The 23,012-nt window shown below is 36.9% G+C and overlaps 1 protein-coding gene and 1 long non-coding RNA gene across 2 annotated transcripts in view; one reads left to right on the forward strand and one right to left on the reverse strand.

Annotated features, from left to right (window-relative positions):
• The first annotated feature begins 10 nt into the window (after nt 1-10).
• Nucleotides 11-13,141, forward strand: LOC125324297. The gene is made up of 2 exons (XR_007202914.1): nt 11-317; nt 11,258-13,141. It is a non-coding gene; the product is annotated as an uncharacterized LOC125324297 (long non-coding RNA).
• The window catches only part of RAP1B (RAP1B, member of RAS oncogene family), a 35,234-nt gene continuing 14,712 nt past the window's right edge, over nt 2,491-23,012 (reverse strand). Inside the window, exons 2-8 of the mRNA XM_048299949.1 lie at nt 18,563-18,647; nt 17,127-17,195; nt 14,327-14,383; nt 12,911-13,051; nt 10,807-10,950; nt 8,938-9,053; nt 2,491-7,498 (exon numbers count right to left, since the gene is read on the reverse strand). Coding sequence (XP_048155906.1) covers nt 8,967-9,053; nt 10,807-10,950; nt 12,911-13,051; nt 14,327-14,383; nt 17,127-17,195; nt 18,563-18,619 — 555 coding nt within the window. The 5' untranslated portion in view covers nt 18,620-18,647 and the 3' untranslated portion in view covers nt 2,491-7,498; nt 8,938-8,966. The remainder of the gene's footprint in view (nt 7,499-8,937; nt 9,054-10,806; nt 10,951-12,910; nt 13,052-14,326; nt 14,384-17,126; nt 17,196-18,562; nt 18,648-23,012) is intronic.

Genomic DNA, 23,012 nt, shown 5'->3' on the forward strand with positions numbered 1-23,012 from the left:
CGCCCGCCCCGGGCCCCGGGGAGGCCGCGCTGGGGCCCGGCTCAAGGCTGCTCTCCTCTGCTGGTGCCCGGGACCCCGCGTTGAGGGTCACAGCTTAAAAAAACCCCCGTAGTTTAAAAGTGTCAGGTGCTGTTGGGGTTATCCCGCCTCACAGAGAAAGGCTAATCGGACGCGCAAAGTGTTTCACACGTTCAGCTGGAGCGGCCTCCGTACCGGCCTTTGCAATGAGGAGTTTTGTTCTCCCCGAGTTGCAAACGCGCGTCTGTTTCTTCCGCGTTTCTCCCAGTGTAACTCACTACTGGCACCAACGGTAAAGGGTAAGCAACGTGCAGGATCACTCAATCCCTACAAGGCTGGACAAATTTAACAGAATTATGAAATTACCTCTCCGTTTCCTTCCCCAAATGAATTTAGCCTACTCTTTAACTAGAGAAAAAACATTGTTACTACTTTATAAGTACAAACGACTGCGCAACTGACCGTGGTTCGTTTAGTTGCGCTCTAGGACAAGGAAAACTGTCGAAACCGAATCTTTTCATGTAGACCGGCAAGTTCTGAAAAATACTTGTAAGTATTTGGGTATTTTTAGGGCTACAGCTACAATGGGGTACTTCAAATTAGACGTTCACATTCGTCGGAAGGATACACCTGACAACAGCTGCAAAAGGCAGCAGAAGTGCAAGACACGGTCTGAAGTCCTCCAACTTGCTTAAGGTACTGACAAAATGCCACAGTTCCCAAGCATAGGGTCTCACAGAAGCTACCAGGGAGCCTAACGTCAGAAGGCTCCACAAGAAGAAAGCTGAGAAGACTGGGCTTGCAGAAACACAAGCAAGCAGAGGACCTGTAGAGAGTAGATTACTCACTTAGTAATTTTGGATTTAAACAAAAAAAAAAAAAAAAACCACAAACAAACAAACAAAAAAAACAAAAAAAACCAAAAAAAGTCCTATCTTGTAGACTATCAAGAAATCACAAGTAAAGGCAACAACCTTCTTGATAACAGAAAACCAGAAGAGTGTTAAAGGAATTATTACATTCTAGTTTAGTACTACATATTTAATAGAATTTACCTCTCAACAGATCCTCCTGAAACAGTGTAGCATTATCGTCTCTAGTGCAGTGGGAAATTCAAACAGAGTAATGCACAAATTAGTATCTGGTTCAATCGTTTGCTAACAGCTCACACCCTCAGGCTAGCCCTGCCTCAGGGCAGAGAGTAAACAAGTGAGAAATACATGGATGACAGAGAAGATGCTTCCTTTGTGTGCTGTCTCAAATTCATTCAAAGCAATGACAGATGAGAACAAAGCAAAGGAAATAAGTCTGAGGAGAAATTAAGAGGGCAGGATGCATGCTTTTAAAAAAACCCAAACCCAACAAACCTGTAAAAGTATACGAAAGATTGAGGCTTTTGAGAGAACTTGTCTTAGTATGTACAGCCTCTCTTAAGTGCCGATTGGGGAAGCACCTTAGAGGCTCCAGTGAGGGGGCAAGGCAGGGGGAACTGGGTAAAAACCTGGAAGTGTGTTTCAGTACTTTTTGACTGGCATCCCATTTCATATTTATCTACTGAGATGGAAATAGGGAAAAAATGAAAAAATAACTGAAAATCTCATGAAAGCAAGAAGGAGAAGGGAACACAACTTTTTTTCCGAGTCAGTTATATAAAGGACTCCAAATTTACAATTAAAATTTCTAAATCCATCTGAAGTTTCACATATTTGCATCAGATCACTGGTCTTAACTCCAGTTGTTACCAGAATATCAGGGGAGGTAGCAATGCTCCTTACTTAGAGGCAGGACACCCAAAAATGACCCTGCAGCCAGCACAACTAACACAGAAACCTGGCATGTTTATTGCCAATGCCTAAGGTTCCTCTGTTCCCTACTACCTTTCTGCAAAGGTAACAGGACCTCCAGGATGTACTATGTTAATTTTAATCTAGTATATCCTGAACTTTAAACAAGTAAACGAACTGAAAACTCCAATTACCCTTTACAAAATACATTTTAAGACAGCTCATGACTTAAATAAATTTCCTTAATGCCCTGCAAAGCTGCATACATGCCATCTGCATATACAAAATTGTTACTTTTAATTCAGAATTGCCAAAACCAAGAGCTCAACAAACTTCATGTGCAGTGTGTGACAGCAGCTGCATTTAGTACAAAGAAAACTGGAAACTACACTATACCTTGCCTTTTTGTAAGAGAAGCAAAGTTTTTTAGCTCATCTTTTCTTAGCTGAAACACATTCCTGGAAGTGTATAAATTTTTACTTTTTCATTTAAATGCATGGAAACTTTTTAAAAACCAATCTCAAGAATTTAAGTAAAGTGTTCATGTGATTGCTTAGTATTTAAATACATGTTGACTCTCAAAATGTTTGCTCAGGTTCTTACCAGAACAAATTGATTCTCATGCTACTTCTACTGAGGCAGCTCAGCTAAAACCAGTTTTTATTATTAAACAGGAAAAAGAAAGAGACAAATTTGTAACTCATTTTATTTGTGTCTGAAAATCATGACAGTACTGCCAAGGGTCTTTGTTGCTATTGGGTGCATTACAAGCAGTAAACCCACTTGATGAGAGCTGGGATTTCACATGTAGAGATTTTTTGTACTTAGAATGGGAGCGAAGCTACTGAGTCCTCCCTACTAGATTGGGAAGGCTAAAATGCCACAAAGGTAAAGTATACTGACAAAAGAAGGAACTGTAACATCCACTATGATTTCACTCAGTATTCAAGATTGCAGAAATGCCCCATGCCTCCAAGTTTATGCTAAACAAAAGATATTACATGAATTAATTAGAAATGACAATGATTCTCAAATGAAGTTCACCCCAGTCACAACTTCAAAGAAAAAAATCCTGGTGGTAGTAAACTTTCTTAAAACAATGAAGCTGTAGAGCCTGTTGTTTGGCAGAACTAGGATCTCTTGAGACTGAAGTGAGTACGATGGAATTACAAAGACATTCTTTTATCCATTCACAAATCTCTTCCTAAAGAACAGCTCTTTGAAAACAGGAAGCCACTCTCTGCTTGATGATTCAAACTTCTGAAAGTAAATGGCTTTGGAGGTTATTTAAAACAAACAAACAAACAAACAAACAAACCCCCCAAAACCCCAAAACACAGAAAACACAGCAAAATCCACATTTATATGTTGTTTGAAGCCCGGATATTGAAACACTGTGAACAAAATCAAGACTATGAAATGACTTTGCTTATAACAAGTTCGAGACTCAGAATGTAAAGTTTTCCACAAATGTAAGTATCATTCCAAGTTTACTTTATAAAATGGAAAAGGTAGATGAGGTTTTAGAAGTCTTCAAGTTGTTCATAAGCCTTTGAAAGAAAAGCATAATGTGCTTGAGATCCAGAAAAAAATTTAATAACTAATTTAATAACGCTGGTACTCTAATACTACCTTAGAGAACAACTTACAACTGCATTTCGCTATAATTAATCAACTTTTTATTTGTCTTTATTCTCGTCCCCACACACAGGCAAAATAAAAGCAGTAAATTGAAATATAGCCTAATGCTGTTGGGACAGCAGTTGAAAATTGAACAAAAAGCTTTCTGTCTACACTTGGCTGCATCATCAGATTACAGTTTAAAAAGTGCTACATAGCTGTACATAGACTATTTTTGACCATTCACATCTAGTGTAACTTTCTACTGTTGATATGTCTTAAACTGAAGTCTATTTAGAACTAGTACAGTATTGTGGCCAAATTTCTCTCCAACTAAGCTATTTTCAAAACTGGCAAAGATTAGAAAACTCAGGGAAAAAACACTCATGAAGTTTGATTCATCCAGTTTGTTTACAGCATTTTAAAAGAAGAAAAATTCTCATCTTTACTGTTCACCTGTAAGAAAACTGCAATTCTACTTACAACAGTTTAATCCCAATTTCAAACTCCTGCCACCTTTAATTTCTAGCATCACAGAATCAGTACATCTTATGAAAGAAATGTAATATCTAACTCCATGATACTTTTCCAGAATTTAAGTCTCTTATGCAGGAGAGCAGTAGTAGTTTGAGCGTACACTTAGTTCATTTGGACATCTGAAAACATCTTGCAATGTCTCAAAATAGTCTTCCAAGTTAGGCAAGTAACATTCATTTCACAGAATAATTTGAGAAGGAAAAAGAGCACCAGGATAAGGTAAGGTATAAGAGAAATTTATACTGCAAGGAAAGAGTCCTAATATGAAGAGTGCAATTCCATTAAATAATACTTGTGTATTTCAGGATATAAATACTACTTTTTCCATAGAAGGCTCAGACTTTAAATACTGACATATACCAGTTTCAGATTAGAGAGGAAATAAAGCAGTGTGCACTGCAAGCATAAGCTAACTTTACAAGCAGTAATACATGTGCATTAACACCAAATTTGCAAAAATGCCTGTATTAATTCTCAAAATGTGAGTTATGCATGTTTTCATCCAAAGCTTTAGGAGAAGTGTTCTGTTTCTGTACAAGTAGTTCAAGCGTGAACTTCTTAAACATTGGTACATAACGAAATTGTCTTGAAGATACGTAAAAGTTTGTTCAAAAATCTCAGCAGACAGGATTCTTTTCTAGAATTGGTAACTGCTTACATAATTCCAATTCCCATGGGGAACTGGATGTTCAGTTCCTCAGTGGTAACAGCTTTTTACACCACAATTATTTAGACACGAAAAGAATTCTTATGTGTTTTTCTTTGCACTTCATCATTTAATTAGCAACATTTTGTCAAGCATCTTCCCTTTACAACTGGGACACTGCTCCCTTGAAGCTTGCCTAAATTTTCAAGAATACCGGAGTTTGGGTGTTACGTGGGTTACAATGTGCTGGCTTTACAATCCTGACATTAGTTCTAAAGATGGGGGAGGGGGAAACATACTTCCCTTCTTTAGAATCATCTTCATATGCTAAAGCCTAGAGATTCTGAAAATTTTACTTCCTCAGGGTTTGATCCAACTGAGTACCTCTAATGCTGAGGAACAGAACAGCCAAGAATGCTTCAGTACAGAGCTTTTCAGGACAAAGCCTGACCTTCTCTGTCAATAGTACTCTTTGACTGGACACCAAGACCCCAGACCAAGGCCCCTTCTCTGATGTTGTCAAAAAGAATTTTCTCTCACTCCCACCCAATGCCATCTGTACAGCTGCCTGGAAAAGAAACATATTAAAAAAACCAGTAAAAGGACAACCAGGACATAAATGTGTTACAAGACCTGAATAATGAGAGGTTGGAAATGAAGGGAAGAAAAATTCAGATTAGCTCACCAAAGAAGGCAGGTACCTAGTGAGATAAGAACTAGGACACCTAGTGCTCCAGTCTCCTCTACTCGGGGGACCAAGCAGGATGGGGATCATCATATCTTATGGTTTCTAATGATAAATGAAAAGGAATTTCAGTCTTAAATCTAGCTCTGCACAGTAGAAGTATATTACCTCCATTAAACAATGGTGTTGGACTGATGAAACTACCAGCAGGAAGGATCTTACTTCACTGTGGGCAACATAAACTATTTCAAAGCTTATCAGTATTAGCTAACCTAGCCTGATTGAACTTACGAGAATGAATTAGAGAACAAGCTCTCTGATAACTCTGTGCCAGAGAAACAGGAGGTACCAAGTATTTGAGTGTGACATTAATTTTCAGCAGCACAGCCACGATCAGGAAATCATCTACAGTCCATGCATTCCACTTCTCAGTCCAACACTATTAACAGGTATTTCAAGTCTGCAAAACTCTACACTCAATACTGAAAGAATGCTTTTCTGCAGATTTCCTTAAAACCAACCAAATAAGGCTTGGTCATGCAGAAATCATGCAGAAGAATCATGCAGAAAAATCATATTGTCTCCCAAGATAATTTTTTTTTGCTAGACTAAGTAAATTTTAACAATTAATTCTCCCTGGAAAGAAAGAAAATAGCAGGCAACATATTTTCAAGTTTCCAAAACAGCCACTGATAGTCTAACCTTTGAAGACAGGTATTTTTCTGTTAGACTTTTCGTTTTGTTAGATCTTGGAATATTCCAAGTCCAGAAATAAGTGGAATTTCATTCAGTCAGAAATTCATTCACACTAACACATGGTATACTATTAGAAAAAATATCTGTGGCGTGTATTTGTCAGAAAAAGTCGTAAGTGTTCCTCTTCATCCTAAGATGTATGAATCTGCACTGTGCAAGAGATTTAAAAATCAGTATTTACTAGCACTACTAAAACACAAAACATTCAAGTAGTATAACTGTAATGCAAGCCCTTGCATGGCAATCCAAATTTATTGAACTACTGATGCTAAGTCATACAAAATTGCACCACTTTAATTAAGGCTTTTAGTTTACATTTGGCCACCTCAAAGCAGTTGTAACATTAGGTTGGTCAATTTAAATACTGTGGCTCCCTGTTGGATATACACACAATCTTTACACCCAAACGTTAATGCATACAAAGCAACAAGGCATTGTTAAATAAATCAGCGAAAGTTAATTACTGCAACTTAGGCCCTGTGACCAATTACACATGATTAAAATTACTTCCCACATTCACATCCACAGTACTCTTCCACCATTTAACATCTCAACCAAAACGTTACACATGTAAAACAATCACTAACAGGCAAAAGTACTAAACCTGTATATTTGGTATTGCAAATACACTTATGCATGAGCAAGCAAGGGAATTCACAGTGAGAATCTACAGCTGCAGAAGCCCGAAAATGATTTACAAAAAATTGTTAAATCATTAGAAAATTGTTTTAAAATATACACTTCTTGTTGTAGACCCCCACTGTACACACAACTATAAACATTGTTCCCTATGTAAACAAGGAAAAGGAAACATACAATAAAAGGTTGAAAAGTCTGGACATTTCCTTCCCAACAGATATTAAAGGCCATGTCTTTAGTCAGACGTTATACTGAAAGGACTCTTAAAGACTAGTTCACTGTCTCCACAGGTTTTTCCTAAAATTAAAAAACTATATAGCCGTTGTGTTAATCAAAGCGCTTTTGTACAATACGATGATGATGATCCTGTATTTCTTTAAAAAAGTTACAATAAGCTACAAATACCGATGAAGCAAAGTTATCTGGAGTAGTCTATATAGGAGCTCTTTGGACTTTCTTTTATTATGCTAAAATAGTGGTGCTTTTAGGATTTACATTATTGTACTCTCCAATAGAAAGTGGGGATTGTTGAAGTATACAGTACACAGTTTTCATACATGTACAACATTGGTGGATGAACAATGTCTCTTATCAGTAATACTGGATGTAGGCTCTGGTTTTACCAGTTGCATACATAGAATATTTAGAAGTAAAAATCTCTCATGACACTGGAAAGTGATAGAATGTGCAAACTGATGTAGCTTTCATCCATTTCTTAAAGGGTACCACCACAGGAAAGTCCATTTAAGATGTTGGTAGGTTTAATAAAGTTGGAATGCTGGCACTGTTGAATTGGGCAACAGTTCTTCAGACCTGTAGCAACAAAACAAGGGGTTAGTATTAGTAACAACTATTTATCCTTGCTCTTTACTTAAAACAGCTACAGCAGGAACTAGCAAAGTTCTTGACAAACAGAAAACAACCTTAACACTTCTCTAATAATACACTTTCTACTGTGTACATACAAATAACAGACTATCTCAATTATTATCCTAACTGGATTAGGATACATAGAGGAATCCAGGCTGCACTGTGGTAGTAGTATTTGATTGGTGGGACTAGTTTTGCTTACAGCATGACAGTTGCCATGGCTTTAACAACAAACACAGTTGAAGGATCAAAGCTCCTGAATCAAAAGTCCTGTTAAGGAAACGGAACAACCATTTCTGCCGCCCTCAGCTAATGCTTTTGGAACCATCTTAGTTTTACTTTTAACTGATCTAAGTAGTTCAATTTGAGGAAGTTTGAATATACCAAAAAAAGAGTTACATATGGCACTACCTGATTATTAATAAAAGCTTATGATTTCTGACAGTGAGATGTCCTACTAGGACCCTTCAGTATATCAGATAGGTCTACTGATGACAAAATAATGGATCATAGTACTGAAGTAACTGCACCACTGTATGTTCAATAAAACTGAAGGAAAGGGAGGTAACAGGCAACTTTGATGATGTCAGGTCAATCACGACAGACCTCTGCCCATACTAAGGCTTGGAGATGGAAAGAGGGAAACAACCTACTCAGAAAAAAAAAAAAAAAAGCAGAAAAAAATCCATGCCTCCTGACTAACTTCTGGAAAGGCTTGCTTTAAGAGCAGGCTGGAGCTTGCTTGATCTTTCAGCAGCATTCTTTGAGCACAGATTAAGTCATGTAGAAATTTAGCCAACTGCAAACAAGTAAGAAATTGATCCAGTGACCAATAGCTCCAGGTCAAATATTTGGAGTGTTACAATGATCACTTTGCCTTCCTCATCCAAATATACTAATCACAATTCAATTCAAAATATCCACACAGTCTCAAGGACAGAAGCTAAATTCCTATGACATCACAAAAGCATATGCAGGAGTTCAAAGCAGAAAGAGACACCAGCATGCAAACTACAATATTGTACTGTGTGCATTCCAGATAACTGAGCTCTCGCAGTCTATTCTATCAGGCTTTAAAAGACAAAAACGTGTTTCCAAAAGCTTTGAAGTATAGGAGGAAACACTGTTAATTTGAGCTCTATCAACACCTTAAAGCTTGAAAAAAACCCCCAGACTAGTGTTAACAGTGTATCTTGCACATGTTTATAGTTCTGACTTTGAAACAGCAAAATAAAGACCAAAAACATTTATATGATAATGTAAATCAATAATTTTCAATGCTGTTCTGCATCAACAGCTACCACAGCTGTTTAGGGTTTTTTTAGTTGTTGTTTTGTTTGTTTTTCAAAGCCATAATGCACAGAAAAATTTAAAACATTTACCTGGCTCAGAGCTACAGTACAGCTATGCATTAAAGTAGCTGACATGATGACTTTTTGCGTGCTTTTCCAGGCACTGGAGTTTTTCTGTTAATTTGTCGCACAAGGTCATAAAAGATCTGAAAATATAAAAATCAGTTGATTATGGATTTTAGGAGGCTTCTCTTATAATCTTAAGCCTTGAATCTTCACACATAATGCACTCACATACTCAAGAACCCCTGAAAATATTTAGTTACCACAAAGCTATTAAGTTCAATTGTATATTTGGTTAATAACTGGTGGTTTTTTTTCTTGCTTAAGATAATTGTCTGCCAAGAGTTCTACACTTTCAGTGAAGCAAACTGGAAAGGCATCTATAACCCGCAGCTATTTAATCTCTGGGTCAAACTCATCTGAACTCACATGAAAAATGCCACAGTGATCAACTACTCTATGGTATTACTTTGCAGTTTAGCACTGAGGTCAAGAAACAGGTCACAGCTTTCTTCTAACTCAAATCACTCTTAGGATATTCTTTTAAAGAAAGTTCTAGTAAGTTTTTACTACACATTTTTCATGGTAACTCACTACATACTCAGTAATAGTCTCTTGTATTTGAGTGAGATCATGCTTTTCAAGATACTTTCAAAATACTGAAGTATAAAGAATTAATTCTGCCTCTCTAAACCTACAGCATGATAGAAGCATAAAATTTCCCAGAAAAGTAACTCATTTATGAGACTCTCACACTAAGTCTCGTAGAATTCTAAAGAGAACATGATTTTTTTGAAAGGCTAATTTAAAACAAATCAACATACTACAGTTCAACAGCATCTGTTTCATTCATAATTGACATTGCTCCAATTACTTCTGCATCTCCTAAACTAAGGAAGCCCTCATACCAGAGCCATCCTGGCACCTTCCTAAGCACTGGCTGCAAAGCAGCAAATGTTCCAACAAGGGCTTATAGTATTTGCTGGAAGTTCTAGTTTATTGAACATATGACTTTTATACAGTTATGGTGATTAATTTGAATTTTAAAAAAAGTCAATGGCTTCCAGAAATTCCCAACTAATTAAACACATATTACTTATTTTAAAAATCAGCTGTGCTAAAACCCCCATACTGTTTTCATTATTTGCAAGTCTTGCACAGAGGCCCTTTCAACTTGACTGATGTTGCCAACAATGTTTTCCAGATGACCTAATGAACTGTAGGATTTATCATAAAATTCAAGCTGTTCCAGAAATGTAAATACTAACACAGCTTCTTTTTCTAAAATTTTTGTATCCCTTTCTTTATGCTGGCACCCCCCACTGGAAAAAAAGGCATGCATTATGGCAAGTCCCCAAAATGCATGCATTTGATCAATTGTCTAGCTCCTGTTAAATAAACAAGTAGATATATAGTAGAGAGGCTTTTGCATCCCTTTTACTTCACAGTAATTTTAGCAGCTAATTCTAACAAAACTTATAGTTTTTCAACTTATCATCTCAAATAGTGTTAACACCAAATAAACAGTTTTAATGACTTAACTTTCTTAAAGGTCTTTAAAAAAGTAAGTCTAGCAGTACTATCTCAATTGATAGAGATTGTATCAACTAGGGAATGGACCATAAGAGAAATATTTATCCCAAATTCATACGAAGATAATTTGAAAATTACATTAATTACAATAAAATCAGTATAACTTGGAAAAAATCCCACATCAAAGCTAAATACATCCCTTAACATAACCATCTCACAGCAGCAGGAACAGTTTTGCCCATTATAGTGAATATTATTCATGATTAGTTTTTTCCTTGACAAACAGTAAATGTTTGGTTATCAGAACAGTGTCTCTTTCTTCTCCCCCTGACACCTCTCCCCACCAAAGGTAAAATGCCTTACCTCGTTAACATTTATCTTTGATTTTGCAGAAGACTCTAAGAATGCACAGTTATTCCATTGCCTTGCTAGGTTCTGACCTTGTTCCTTTCCCACAACTCTTTCATCTTCCAAGTCACACTTATTGCCAACCAGAATCATAGGCACCTAAAAAACCATTCAATGACAGCAAAGAAACAATTAACATTTTAGAATGGCACAATGTAAATGCACACCTAAAAGCCATCTGAATCCTTAGAGGATCCTGATTTTCAGAATAATCAAGCTCTAGTATAACTGTAATTTAAGTTTACAGCTCTGTGATATTTCAATCTTCAAATGAAAGTGACTGCATTTTGGCCAGCTTTTGGCAGGGCAATAGGGGGAATGGTTTGAGGATTCAGTATGCCGCCAATTGAGCAAATTTCATGTTTTTTTAGATGACTTAATGAGATTTCATTTTTATATGTTTAAGGCATCAAGAAGTCTACTGAAGAGTCTACCAAATGATTCTTACAAATTCCGAAATCCTGGAAACAGTGTCCTGTACTGGGTAGCATGATGAAGGACGCTAAAGCTCCTCTCACCATTCCTCTACTCTCAGCATATCAGTACGCCTTTCAAGAGCACTCAGTGCACACACTTCTTATTAGCAAGCTACAGCACACAGAGAAAAGAAACATGCTACCTTACCAGCATTCCCAACTACAGAAAACGCTGAATTGACCTTTGCAGCAAGAAAATGCCATCATCTATTCTTTTTTCTCCTTCTTTTCTTTTACTAATGTGACATAGCTAAACTCTTCATGTATTCAAGTGTTGAAAAAAGGTTTACAATATTTAGACCATTTAATTTTCCCCCACCAAGAAAGCAAGTCATGCCTAAGCTTTGGCGTAAGAGAAGCTTTTTCTGTGAATTCTGATGGAAACTAAAGTTGCAACTGGAAGCTTATCTTTTTCCTGATACTATGAAATGCCTTTCAAGGCTGAGGGGTGTCTTCTAAAAAAATAACGTTATAAGGAAATACTACCAAAATGATACTAATCAGCATAAATAGACCACATAAAGTAAGATTTTAAATATCACATTTACCTTGATTTTATTGTACAAAACTAATTTCACAGTAAACAAGGCTATAACTTGGTAGGTTGTGGATGGGAAAGGTCCATGTAACTTAAATACTAACCTTTTGAGATACCTTTGTGATAATGGGTAATAAATTGTTCCAAGAAGAAATCTGCTGAACATAGGCAAGACTTGCAAATGCTTATGGTCAAGGTGATTTGTTTTAAAAAGGTCTTAATGCACTTCCCTGAAACTGAAATGGTTTATATATTCTGTGTCTGCTGACAGCAGAAGCACATATATATACATGCAGTAAGGAAGGTATCAAAGTTTGCATAAACAGTTTAAATGAGATGATCATGCTTAAAAACTGTTCATAACTTATTTTTTTCTTCAAGAAGGGAGTTTTTCCTGCCTGAAGGCTACAAGGTGTTGCTGTTAAAAACTCACTGCTATTTTCACAGTTGAAATACCTCTTTCCTTTATTAGGGGACCAAGCATTCACTTCCTCCAACTGTTGTAAGGTTTTTTTCATCATTTATAAAATACAATGTTTTAGCCTTACTTTATAGCTTTAATAATGCTAAGAGATGCATAATAATAGAAATTGTGTGGAAATAGGATGACCGAACTTAACTGCAAGCAGACAAGACAAAATATAAAAGCTACATAACACAAAGTTTAAAGGTTACAACTTAAAATTTTATGCTTTTAAAATACCATAAACAGTAGGTATATTGAGGAGAAAATTAAACTCTAAGTGATTTTAAAACTTCACTGATAGTGATTAAGGCAACAGTAGTTGCTTTAGAAACGTTTGCTGCAGTCTAATGAATAAAGTTATTTCCAGTGTCAATTAAAGTATTTTAAAGAAAGAGAATTCTCTATATAACACATGACACGTTACAATTTCTCCAGTTTACCTTAAGAGTTGCATTTCTGTACTATGCATCTTCTGGTTCATACGTTTCAACTTAAAACTTGGAGGCCACCTGACCACAGTGTGTACACCACAACATGCTAATGAAAACTCTAAGTATTAAGAATTTTTAGAGATCTTACATCATCAGTGTCTTTGACTCGAAGAATCTGTTCTCTTAGATCCTGTAAATCATTAAATGTGGACTGAGCTGTGATGGAATATACTAATGCAAAACCTTGTCCATTTTTCATGTATAGATCTCTCATCGCTGTAAACTGTTCCTGTAATTAAAAAATGAAACAGATGTTGCATTCAATTTGCATTTTCCTTGCACAAACTGCTATAAACTTCAGGTCACAAATGGATCACAAGTACAATGCATTTGTATTGCCTCCCTTTCCTGTTAAACTGACTAGTGTTTTGTTATTTGACTATAAGCACTACAGCAAACAGACCTGCTAATAAAGAAATCTCAAGTTTGGAACACTATCTGGTGGCTGAGCAACATCTAGATATTGCCAACAGCCACAAATCCTGGGGAAAAAAGGTCAGAGAAACTAGAGTAATTTCACTGGAGAGAAGTACAGTGGAAGGTACACTGTAATCTGTAGATCACAGAAGTTAAAACTCCTCCTGAATATCTCCTAACATAGCAGCATTTTCTCCGTATCTTGATAGTTCCTTTAAATGGATCATAAAGTAAATGCATCCCTTTTCAGATTCAATTTTGTAGTCTAGGCAATTTCCTATGTTAAGTTCTACATTAATTTTCAAGGAGATGGACTAGAGGATGAAGACACTCAATAGACTTGTCACATTTCCTTGACTTCAGTGACAACTATGATATTGCATATAAAGACTTGCTGGTGCACTCTTACCAATATGACTGTAGAACAGCATTTGCCTCTTTCACCTTGGTGACTTGGCTATCTGGTGCCTGATCAATCACTCCCTGTCCCTTGCTGTATGTCAGATGAAAAGTGCAATTTATTTCTAGAAAACAGCTGCTCCATCTTACTGTATATTTACAGAGTATTAATCTAATAGGGAATTGAAATAAGTTATTATTGGACCATATTACTACCACAGTTCAGAGAACACATGTTGAACTCCAAGAGTCTTGAGCTTAAACTCACTGGAATCAATAAAGGAAATTACTGATTTCAATAATTTTGGAACTAGTCAGAGAAAAACCTGACCAATATGCAAAGGGTCAGCATAACCTTTGTGCTTTGAGCTCCTATAAGCTGACTGAAGCAATACTATTTTTATCCCAATGTCACAGTACATCTCACACACAAAAGAAAAAGGACATCAGAAGAAAGCACATTCTCTACAGCAACAGAAATCAAATCTCAGTAGCCAGTGGGCCTTAATTTTTTTCTAGGCAACAAACTTAAAACAAGAGCACAGTCTCTTTTCAAATGTTCTATTTCTTTCCCCTGTTACAGAATATGAGCTCATGGGAAAACCTGCAATTAATTTTCTGCTGCAATACTCAAGTTTTTTTAAAATACATTGTACATCAGTATTTAGGAAAGTTGTTTTTTACGTACCGTTCCTGCAGTATCTAAGATTTCAAGCATACACTGTTGTGCATCTACTTCGACTTGCTGTCAAGAGAGAAAGATGTGGTTGTAACTTTTCCCCTTGCAACTCTCTCCTCCAAAGACATCACAAATTGTGTGATTTTTATAAGCAAATTCATAATGCATAAAGCAACATAATGGCTTAAGAAGTTTGTATGGATATACACTTTGAAAACAGCAGGAAGAAGCCTTTCAAAGAGCCCCAGTGACATTTTCAAATGCAGTGTCAGCAGCCAAGTACCACTTTGCAAAATGATTAGGGATTTTTGATTATTTAAAAGGAGGCTGCTAAATTTGTAATGATGGTTATCAGCAACTAGCACAACTAATTTTCCCTTGTTTCAGGGATCATCAGAGATTGAAAGAAAAGTACAAGTAAAGCCAGAAAACTGGATTGGCATACTAAGGCTCATTTAATTGTAATGTACATCAACAAGAGAGTAAGTAATACACAGGAAACAAGTAAACAACCACTAGAAGTGGTGTCCCCTAAATAAGCCTTTAGGAACACTAATTAGAAAATTTATCCAGCTTAGAAAAGTTTGTAAAAAAATGGCAGGTTTAAGAAGACAGAACAATTTCTGTATCCATTCCAGAGTTCCTTTATCTAGTGGAAATACCTCAAAGAAATGGCCCTGAGGGAAGCAAAGGACATGGAAGTGCCCTCAAGCTGTTTCAAGCAGACTACCCACATTAAAAATTTTTTTTCCTTTCAAGCTACTGGTAAACTTCCCTTGTTTCCTTTTGCATGTAAAATTCCTAGTTAACAAATCAGCACTCAAAGAACTTTGTGTCACCTCTTCCCCACTTATGCACTGTCACTTGTTTAATTTGCAGCTTTTCTTCTGTAACTAGATTTGAGCTTGGGACAGGGAAGGGGAGTATTTCCCCTCCTCTTACACCTCCCTCATGTCTCCTATGGATTGCAATTCCTTAAAAATAAACACTGTTTTAACAGGTATTTTTGTCGAAGTTATTCAGCTAATTAAGCAGGATTTATTCACTTTATGAAGAAATATTTGGGGAGTAAACCAAGACCATAAAGTTTCAAGACTTCAAGCTCAATTATTTAGACAAACAAGTCACATCCTTTCAACTTTAAATATTATAAAATTACATTTAAAATAAATAACATAGAATTTCAGCTGCCAAACCAATACATTTTGAAGTCAAGAAGCAAGTTAGAATTGCAACTAACAGTAAGAAGGTGAAAATGACTACATAAAGTAACTTCAGCAAGACTCAACAATCTGGCTGATTTGAAAAGAAGAATGCCCAGAGAGCTATTACTAGTTATTTCAGGAACAAACCTGAAAGGAATATTGTAAGATCTTTATTAGCAGCAACGACAAAAAAATGTAGTTAGCAAAAGGCAAAATCCCTTAAGATGGCTTCACTTTTTTAGGCTCCATGGAAACAGTCTTTGGAAAAATTGACCCAGCAAACATCATGACTCTAGTATGACCTAAAGAATGTAAATATATAACAAAGGAAACATTTCACTTAAGATCAGCCTGTGAATGTTTTTTGGAATCATCTACTGGGCCTGACCCAGCAAAGTCCTGCACCAAACACTGGTATATGGTTAAAAATTCCTGCTTCTCTAATACAGAAAAGGTGTCAACACAGAATTTGGTTCTGCTATTGTCTCTTTAGTAAGAGTTCTAACTTTGGCTGGAAGCCCATGTACTTAAGACAGACTCAAGTTTTTCCAACCTACAGTTTATATGAGGTCAAAGAAAAGAGGTATGAAGTTATTATTTTGCTCTCACTAATTCCTCTTCTAGTCAGAAGAGATTCTGGTGACTGTAGGCTGTAACAGTTCTTAATGCATCACCTTTGTTCCAATATAAATGTACTTCAGTGCTGAAAAAGAAGGTCTTGCAGTTTGCCCACTCCCAGCTAGGGTTTGTGCATCTTGCCTCCCTTGTACAGATACCAACATTTTTGTGGCCATGTGATAAGGGTATCAATGCATATGAAAAGTAATTCAGCTAAAAAAGACAGATAGATAAAGAAACTGACACAGCCAAAAACTTCTCTCTTGCACCAAATGGTTAACGGTAGCAGGCTGAATATAAATTATCGTAGTCTAGAATCTTAATTGTGGTCTTAGGTGAAACTGAAGAGTGAGCAATATGGAGATTCAAGATGATGCAAGCAGAATTAGACCTTTCAGCCTGTCATGCTGAAGATAGGAAGAGAGAAACTAACAGGCCACTTGCTGTAAATGCTTGTTCATTTATGATAGGTTTGTGTTAACTTATTAATAAAACAACAACCCATCTAATGGAAGCATATCTAGCTATCATTTAAATTGTTATGAGTACAGTATGATAGATGCCTCCACAGTGTTCTAAGGGTATGAATTTGTTCTTAACTATTTTTCTAGTAGCAAAGGAGCTTAGTACCTCCAAGTCCTAATCTACCTGCAAATACTAATGCAAAAACAAACTAGTAATAAATATTATAAAATTGAAAAGTGGTAGTGTTTTTACATTTTTTTTTCAATCCATGTTCCCAACTCTGACAATGAAATAACCATTATTACTGACTAGCCAGCAAGGTATTTGCTTAAACATTAAAAAGCTAGTCTTGAATTATTCCTTTTAAACAAACTTTAGGAGAACACTGATATTTCAAACTTGTTATCTGGTTTAATACTGCATTATGAGGCATACCCATTTTCAAGCAGTGACTAAAATATTTGACAATATGTACTACAGCTTTAATTTTCTGTAACACTAGAGAGGTCTTTTGCACATACCTTTCTGTAGGAGTCTTCTATCGTAGGATCGTATTTTTCAACAAATATTCCTTGAACAAACTGTACAGTCTGCAATACAAAAGTTCTTGTAGGATTCTCTTGCTTAGTGACAGTTTGTAAACATTGTACACAAATCACTGTTCTAGGTGTATACTCTTATCCATAACATTTTTAAAGCAAATTAAATTATTGCCATAACTATAATTTTAAGAAACAACAGAAAGTTAGATGTGTATGCCTATTTAACTATTTAACTGTTAGATGAAGCAATGCTACACTTTCCTTTATCCACCGTCACTTGGAGGGTAAGAATTAAAGCACACATTGATTTAAGGTTCGCCTAACTCTTAGAATCAGTATTAGTTTCTAGTTGACCAGGATACCATACGGCTGCACAGCTTTGACGTTTGCATTTAGAACTACTTCATCTTCTGCTACGTATCTGCCAGCACAAGACTTAGTCAAAAAACAACTGCCAGCTTTTACTAGTCTTAACTAGACTCAGTAGGCTGTTCCTGTGTACCGAAGGATGTTTTTAGCACAAGTCAAATGGAACTTAAGACTCAGTGGCCAAGCCAGAGCAGGCACATTCAAATCCAGAAATGCAGCAGTGAGATAAAGAATTCAGAGGTGAACGAAAATGTTCTTTCACAATCTAACACGATTTGTCACTGAAGTTTTTAATGAACTACTGCACAAGAGAATACTTCTTATCCAAGGAAAGTGAGTAAGCTCTGGAACCTACTTTATGGTAAGGTGCACAATTAAATGGAAAGATGCAAAGTTCTTAGGTAGGCTGAGAGCATCATGTTTTGTGAACTTTTTCAATTCTGGTCTAGGTCAGAGTAGACCGTTCGGTAATCATTTAATTGTAAATAAAAGAGCTCATGAATTTTAATCATCTACCTGCCACAGCTATATACCTACTTGCACAGAAAGGATGCAAGAAACACATTAAACTTCCTACCAACATGCAAATCTATATTTCTATCTGCATTAAAAATATTAGTGCTGAAGAGACTGCTATTGAACATTAAGCAAACAGCACCCTGAAGACCTAGAGACAGGACTTACAGGGGCAAGCTAGTTCATATCCCTTGAGAGATTCACAAAGGAGCTTGATTTCCCACAGACTGATGGCTGGTTTATCTGTTGAAGCCAGACATCCTCATAATGCTGTGGCTCGGCACCTCACTGCATGAGACTGATCAAGCACCATCAACCAAACCCATTCAGAAACAGCAGCATGTGAGAATGCACCAATGGATGCAGATGCACCCAGTAAAGGATCTACCTATTCTAGCCATGATGCCTCATTACTAACATTTATATTTATTTGTGCACACTTACATAAAGAAATATACTTTAGTAGAGAGCGTATCAGAGAAGAAATACAATAAGCCTAAAAAACCATACTTGAACTGCCTCGCACTTACCAGAGCAGACTTTCCAACACCTCCAGAACCAAGAACCACTAGCTTGTATTCACGCATGATGCAAGAGATAAATCACCTTCAGTACCTAGAACACACAAAACACCAGTCTGATTAAAACTTAATCTATATGCAGGAAGTACAATCATGACACCACAATCCAGTTCACTAAGCAAGGTTTGATAAAAATTCCTTAGTTAACTTCTTTAATACAGCAGATATTTTCAAACTATCAACACTCAATGCAGCTACAATAAAATGCTGCAAACCATCAGATATAGTATTTCCTCTACCTCATTGCTGGTTCTCCCATGAATATCGAATAAACCCTATGATACTAAAGCTAACAGTTACTATTCGTAAGAAATAATTATCCAAGAGGAGATAGCATGAATTTTATCATTCTGAAACACTTAAGCACTAAACAAAGAATCACAGAGAAAGACTTGTACAAGAAAATTAAAACCTCCCCTTCCCAGCAAACGAACACTTCTTAAAAAGAACAGCAGGATCCCAGAAATCATTTTTCAAATAAAAATCCCTTCCCTAGTCTGAAAACCATTTAATGTTCCACTAGATCTCTAACTGCAATTATAATGACTCATTTCATGAGTAAGTGGAAGCAACTAAAATAGTATTTTGAGACTATACCTCTTCTACAAGCTAGATCTGCTGCCATGTTCCACACTAGCTGGTGTGGCTATCTACAGCAAACTATGAGATCTGCTTGCTCATCTTTGTTGGAAACTAACCTGTCACACCAAAACAAGGCCACAGATTTTGGGACATGTCTTTGGGTCATACTGCTCAAAAACCCAGACCACCTCTTACAGTCCTGCTGGCAACTGAGCTAGCAGGACTGTTACTGCTTCTCCGAGAGGAAGGTCTCAGTTCCTTTCCTGCAGGGACTCTAGCACTTATCAGATTGAGTTACCCATTTTCTCCCCTCTCCACCGCCAAAGAAAGATGAAACCCTCCCCAAGCAATGAATAATCTGTGGGCTGGGGAAAAGGGAAAGTGCAGGGATCCAACACAAGTGTGTGCAAAAGGTAAGCAGGGAGGAAAGTAAGGTAAAAAAGACCGTTCTCATCAGCAGTAATTTGACAGTATCACTGAAATCACAACATCTGTTAGGTGTTTAGCACAAAATGCTAAGACGATTTACACAGAGCTTAAACCACTATGGTAGAGTCCTGCCTCTGCCATCACTGATTAAATCTACTGATTGTCAGAAGACTGAGAAATCAAGAGACCAGGTCCTATTTCTTCTTGCAAATGCAAAATCTTTCAATTTATCTAAGCTGTCATTCGCAAAAGGAACACAAGGAGAAAGCCTTGAGGAAATAATTGACCTGATGTCCAACAAAGGAGGTGTCTCCACAGGCTTCCATTACCAATACATTTTGTGACTCTGGTGATTTTCATACCTAATAGGACATCTTTTCACTCCTGATTTAAAAAACTGTTTCCCTCCCTACATAATTTTTTGCAAACACAGACCATGAGAACCATTCACACCACAAGTTTCATCTATTTGGCACCACGGTAAATGCTGTTAGATCTACAAGTCCATCAATTGTCCAGCCTTTCTATAAACAGGATTGTTTCTAACTGTACTGAAAGGCACCTCTCAAATTCATGACAAGTTAAGCTTATAACTACAATACCTGTCATTTCTTTAAAACAAACATTCAGTTATCCCTTTCTTTTTAGAAGGGTGTCACTAGAATGACAAACACAGTGGGTGTAGTGGAAATCCCAGTACAGTAATCTGGGTGAACTGCAAGCAATTTTACTGTCTTTAAAAGAAAAGTTTAAGCTGAATTTTTCAGTCTTCAGCCTGAAGTTAGCAACTAAATATGGAGATATCAGTAATGAAGGCTGACAGTAGTTTTAGAGTAACAGAACTTAAGCAACAGGTATCACGTATCTGTTTTAAGTTATTTCTGACTTTTTCTTACTCAATGATCTGTAATTCCAAAGAAAATTCCAAATGCTGAAATAAACTAGCTTGGTTTTAGTGAGAGACTGCCAGTTTCATTTTTGGCTCAGAAATTCAGGAATTCAGCAATTCAGGAATTAAATGCAAGCTGAAGCTTCTTTCAGCATCCAGATTTGAAAGTTCAACTCTAAATATCCAATCACTGTATAACATTCTGGAGCTGATTTCTCTACTTTAAGTGGTGGCACATAATTAAAGCATATATACATAGTATTACAGCTTGGTTAGGCAATCTTCTTAATCAATGAACACCTATGCAAGAAGCTTTTTAAGATCTTTGAGGACAAAGCCAGACTGCAGTAGAGGTTAAACATTTCTCTGACCTTCCCTCCAAACTCAGGCAATGGACAATACAAGTACTAACTCCTTTCACCATGACAACTTTTTTGAAATTTGTACAGTTACTCTTTAACTCATTGAGAGAACATAGTAATGCTTTATATATGCACACACCCATATAAGCACAGATGCAGCCTGGTATCCCTGCACTGGTGTTATCATCTGGCCATTATACCCTGGAATGGAACACAAACAAATGTATTCTCTAAAACACTTTAAGAAAGCTACCCTGGACATCCCTAACACAGCATAAAGCAGAAGCACCATCTATAGACTGCTGCCACTTACATCTACCACCCCACTGCCTTTGAGCAACAGTACTGATGTCACTTCACCTTTCTCCTCATGTTTTCTAACAGAAAAGAAAACCTCAACTCCTGGCTAGAAGAGCTTTCCTAAGAAAACTTTCCTGCTTGAAGGTCTTTGCCTCCTCATCCAAGAAACCACTGACTCATGTAGGACGCTGCAGTCTGCCACACTATTTGATGTTGTTAAAGACTAGCACAAACTTTTTCACTGACCACTATGCCTGATGGCTGCAAGCATGCCCAAGACTGAGCCTGGGCTCTGATCCTTCCTGAACTTGACCTTCCAGTGATTCCCAGCTAACCTGACCCGGCTCTGCTCTTGATCAAACCCATTTTTCCAGATGAGATCTTGTAGAAAGTGCTGGCATCCTAAATCTCAATCATGCTCTTACTTTATTTTTCAGTTGACACAATGCTTGACTCTGGAACTAATAAAGTATTCAGATTCATCTAGTGCCAACAGGATTTCCTTTTGACTCATTAGTGACAAATGACTGGGGGAAAAGGAAGAAGACAAAGTCTAAAAGAGGAGGTTTAAGCCACAAAACACCGTATCTGGCTGGCATTTCTAGAACAAGTTAGGGTCAAGTCCAACAACAATATCTGTCGGTAGACCCCAGATCACCTCTGGGATGCAAAATGAATATACTCAAAGAGGCACAACAGAAATAAAGATACTAAGATATGTAAGCAACAGATAAACAAGACCTTCCCAAACACTTCAGAAATACCTACCTAACCACCCAACAATTAGATACAAGTTTAAACTTATTCCTAGCAAATATACCAAGTAAATTGTTTGAATCCCCCTCTTCATTTAATGGAGTTAATTTTAAGGGAGAAATTTTGCTTTAAGGGCTGGCTATCTATAAGGTGACTGACCTGCAAGAAATGAGGGTAATGCCAACTTTCCTTTGGTTTTTCATTTCTCCATTCCCCTAACTTTAGGCAGGAAAATACTATGGGGTCAACTATGGCCCCTATGCAGGAGCTAAAGATCAGGAAGATAGGAAGCATGCAAAAACTTTTTTTTTCATTTAATTGGAGCAGGTACTGCCTTTGAACAGCTGAGTTGAGTATTTATATGCACAGACATATCTGACATAACTGACCTGTGGAGATGCCTAATGTGTAAGATTTTGCTAGAAAAAATGAGGGAAGCTACTCTTCAAGAAACAGCACTATCACAAACTTGATTCTAATGGAGTCTCAAGTATAGAATCTCTCAAAAGTACAGAGCTCAATTCCAGATTGCCTCCATCAACTGCCAGCAACACCCCAGGAACTGCCTTGCACGCTTCCCGAGATGCAACTGTCCATAAAACCACCGTGTCTGTGCAGCCTCTCTCTCTCGTGTGTTCATATTACTTTTTGTACTTAGTGCATTAGTGTAGTGTATTAATCTAACTGCTAATTCTACTTCTTCACAGCACACTTAAAATTTAAGTACTTGATAAACTAGAAGAGCACATGCACACACTTTATATGCACACAGACACTTTTCCCAATAAAGATTCTCTCTGAAGGATGAGCAGCACATCTTTGAATAAACCCACTTGAACAGAAAAAAGAAAGGTTAACCAGGACAAGTCACTGAAAACACAGCATTTCAAAAGCTTCAGATCTGACAAGGACTGTGAACATGGGACTTGCTTTCTGCTTCTGTCCTCAGATGAATCAGGAAAATGTGCTTCCTGGACATTTTCTTCAATAGTTTCTTAAAGCATGTCTCCAGAAAAATGCAAACCAAAGATGATGCTAAGGAAGTTGAGGAATAAGTAACCTTACTTTGAAAGTGAATGAA

This window comes from Corvus hawaiiensis, chromosome 4 (genome assembly GCF_020740725.1).
Source record: "Corvus hawaiiensis isolate bCorHaw1 chromosome 4, bCorHaw1.pri.cur, whole genome shotgun sequence".
In the NCBI taxonomy this organism is placed as follows: Eukaryota; Metazoa; Chordata; class Aves; order Passeriformes; family Corvidae; genus Corvus; species Corvus hawaiiensis.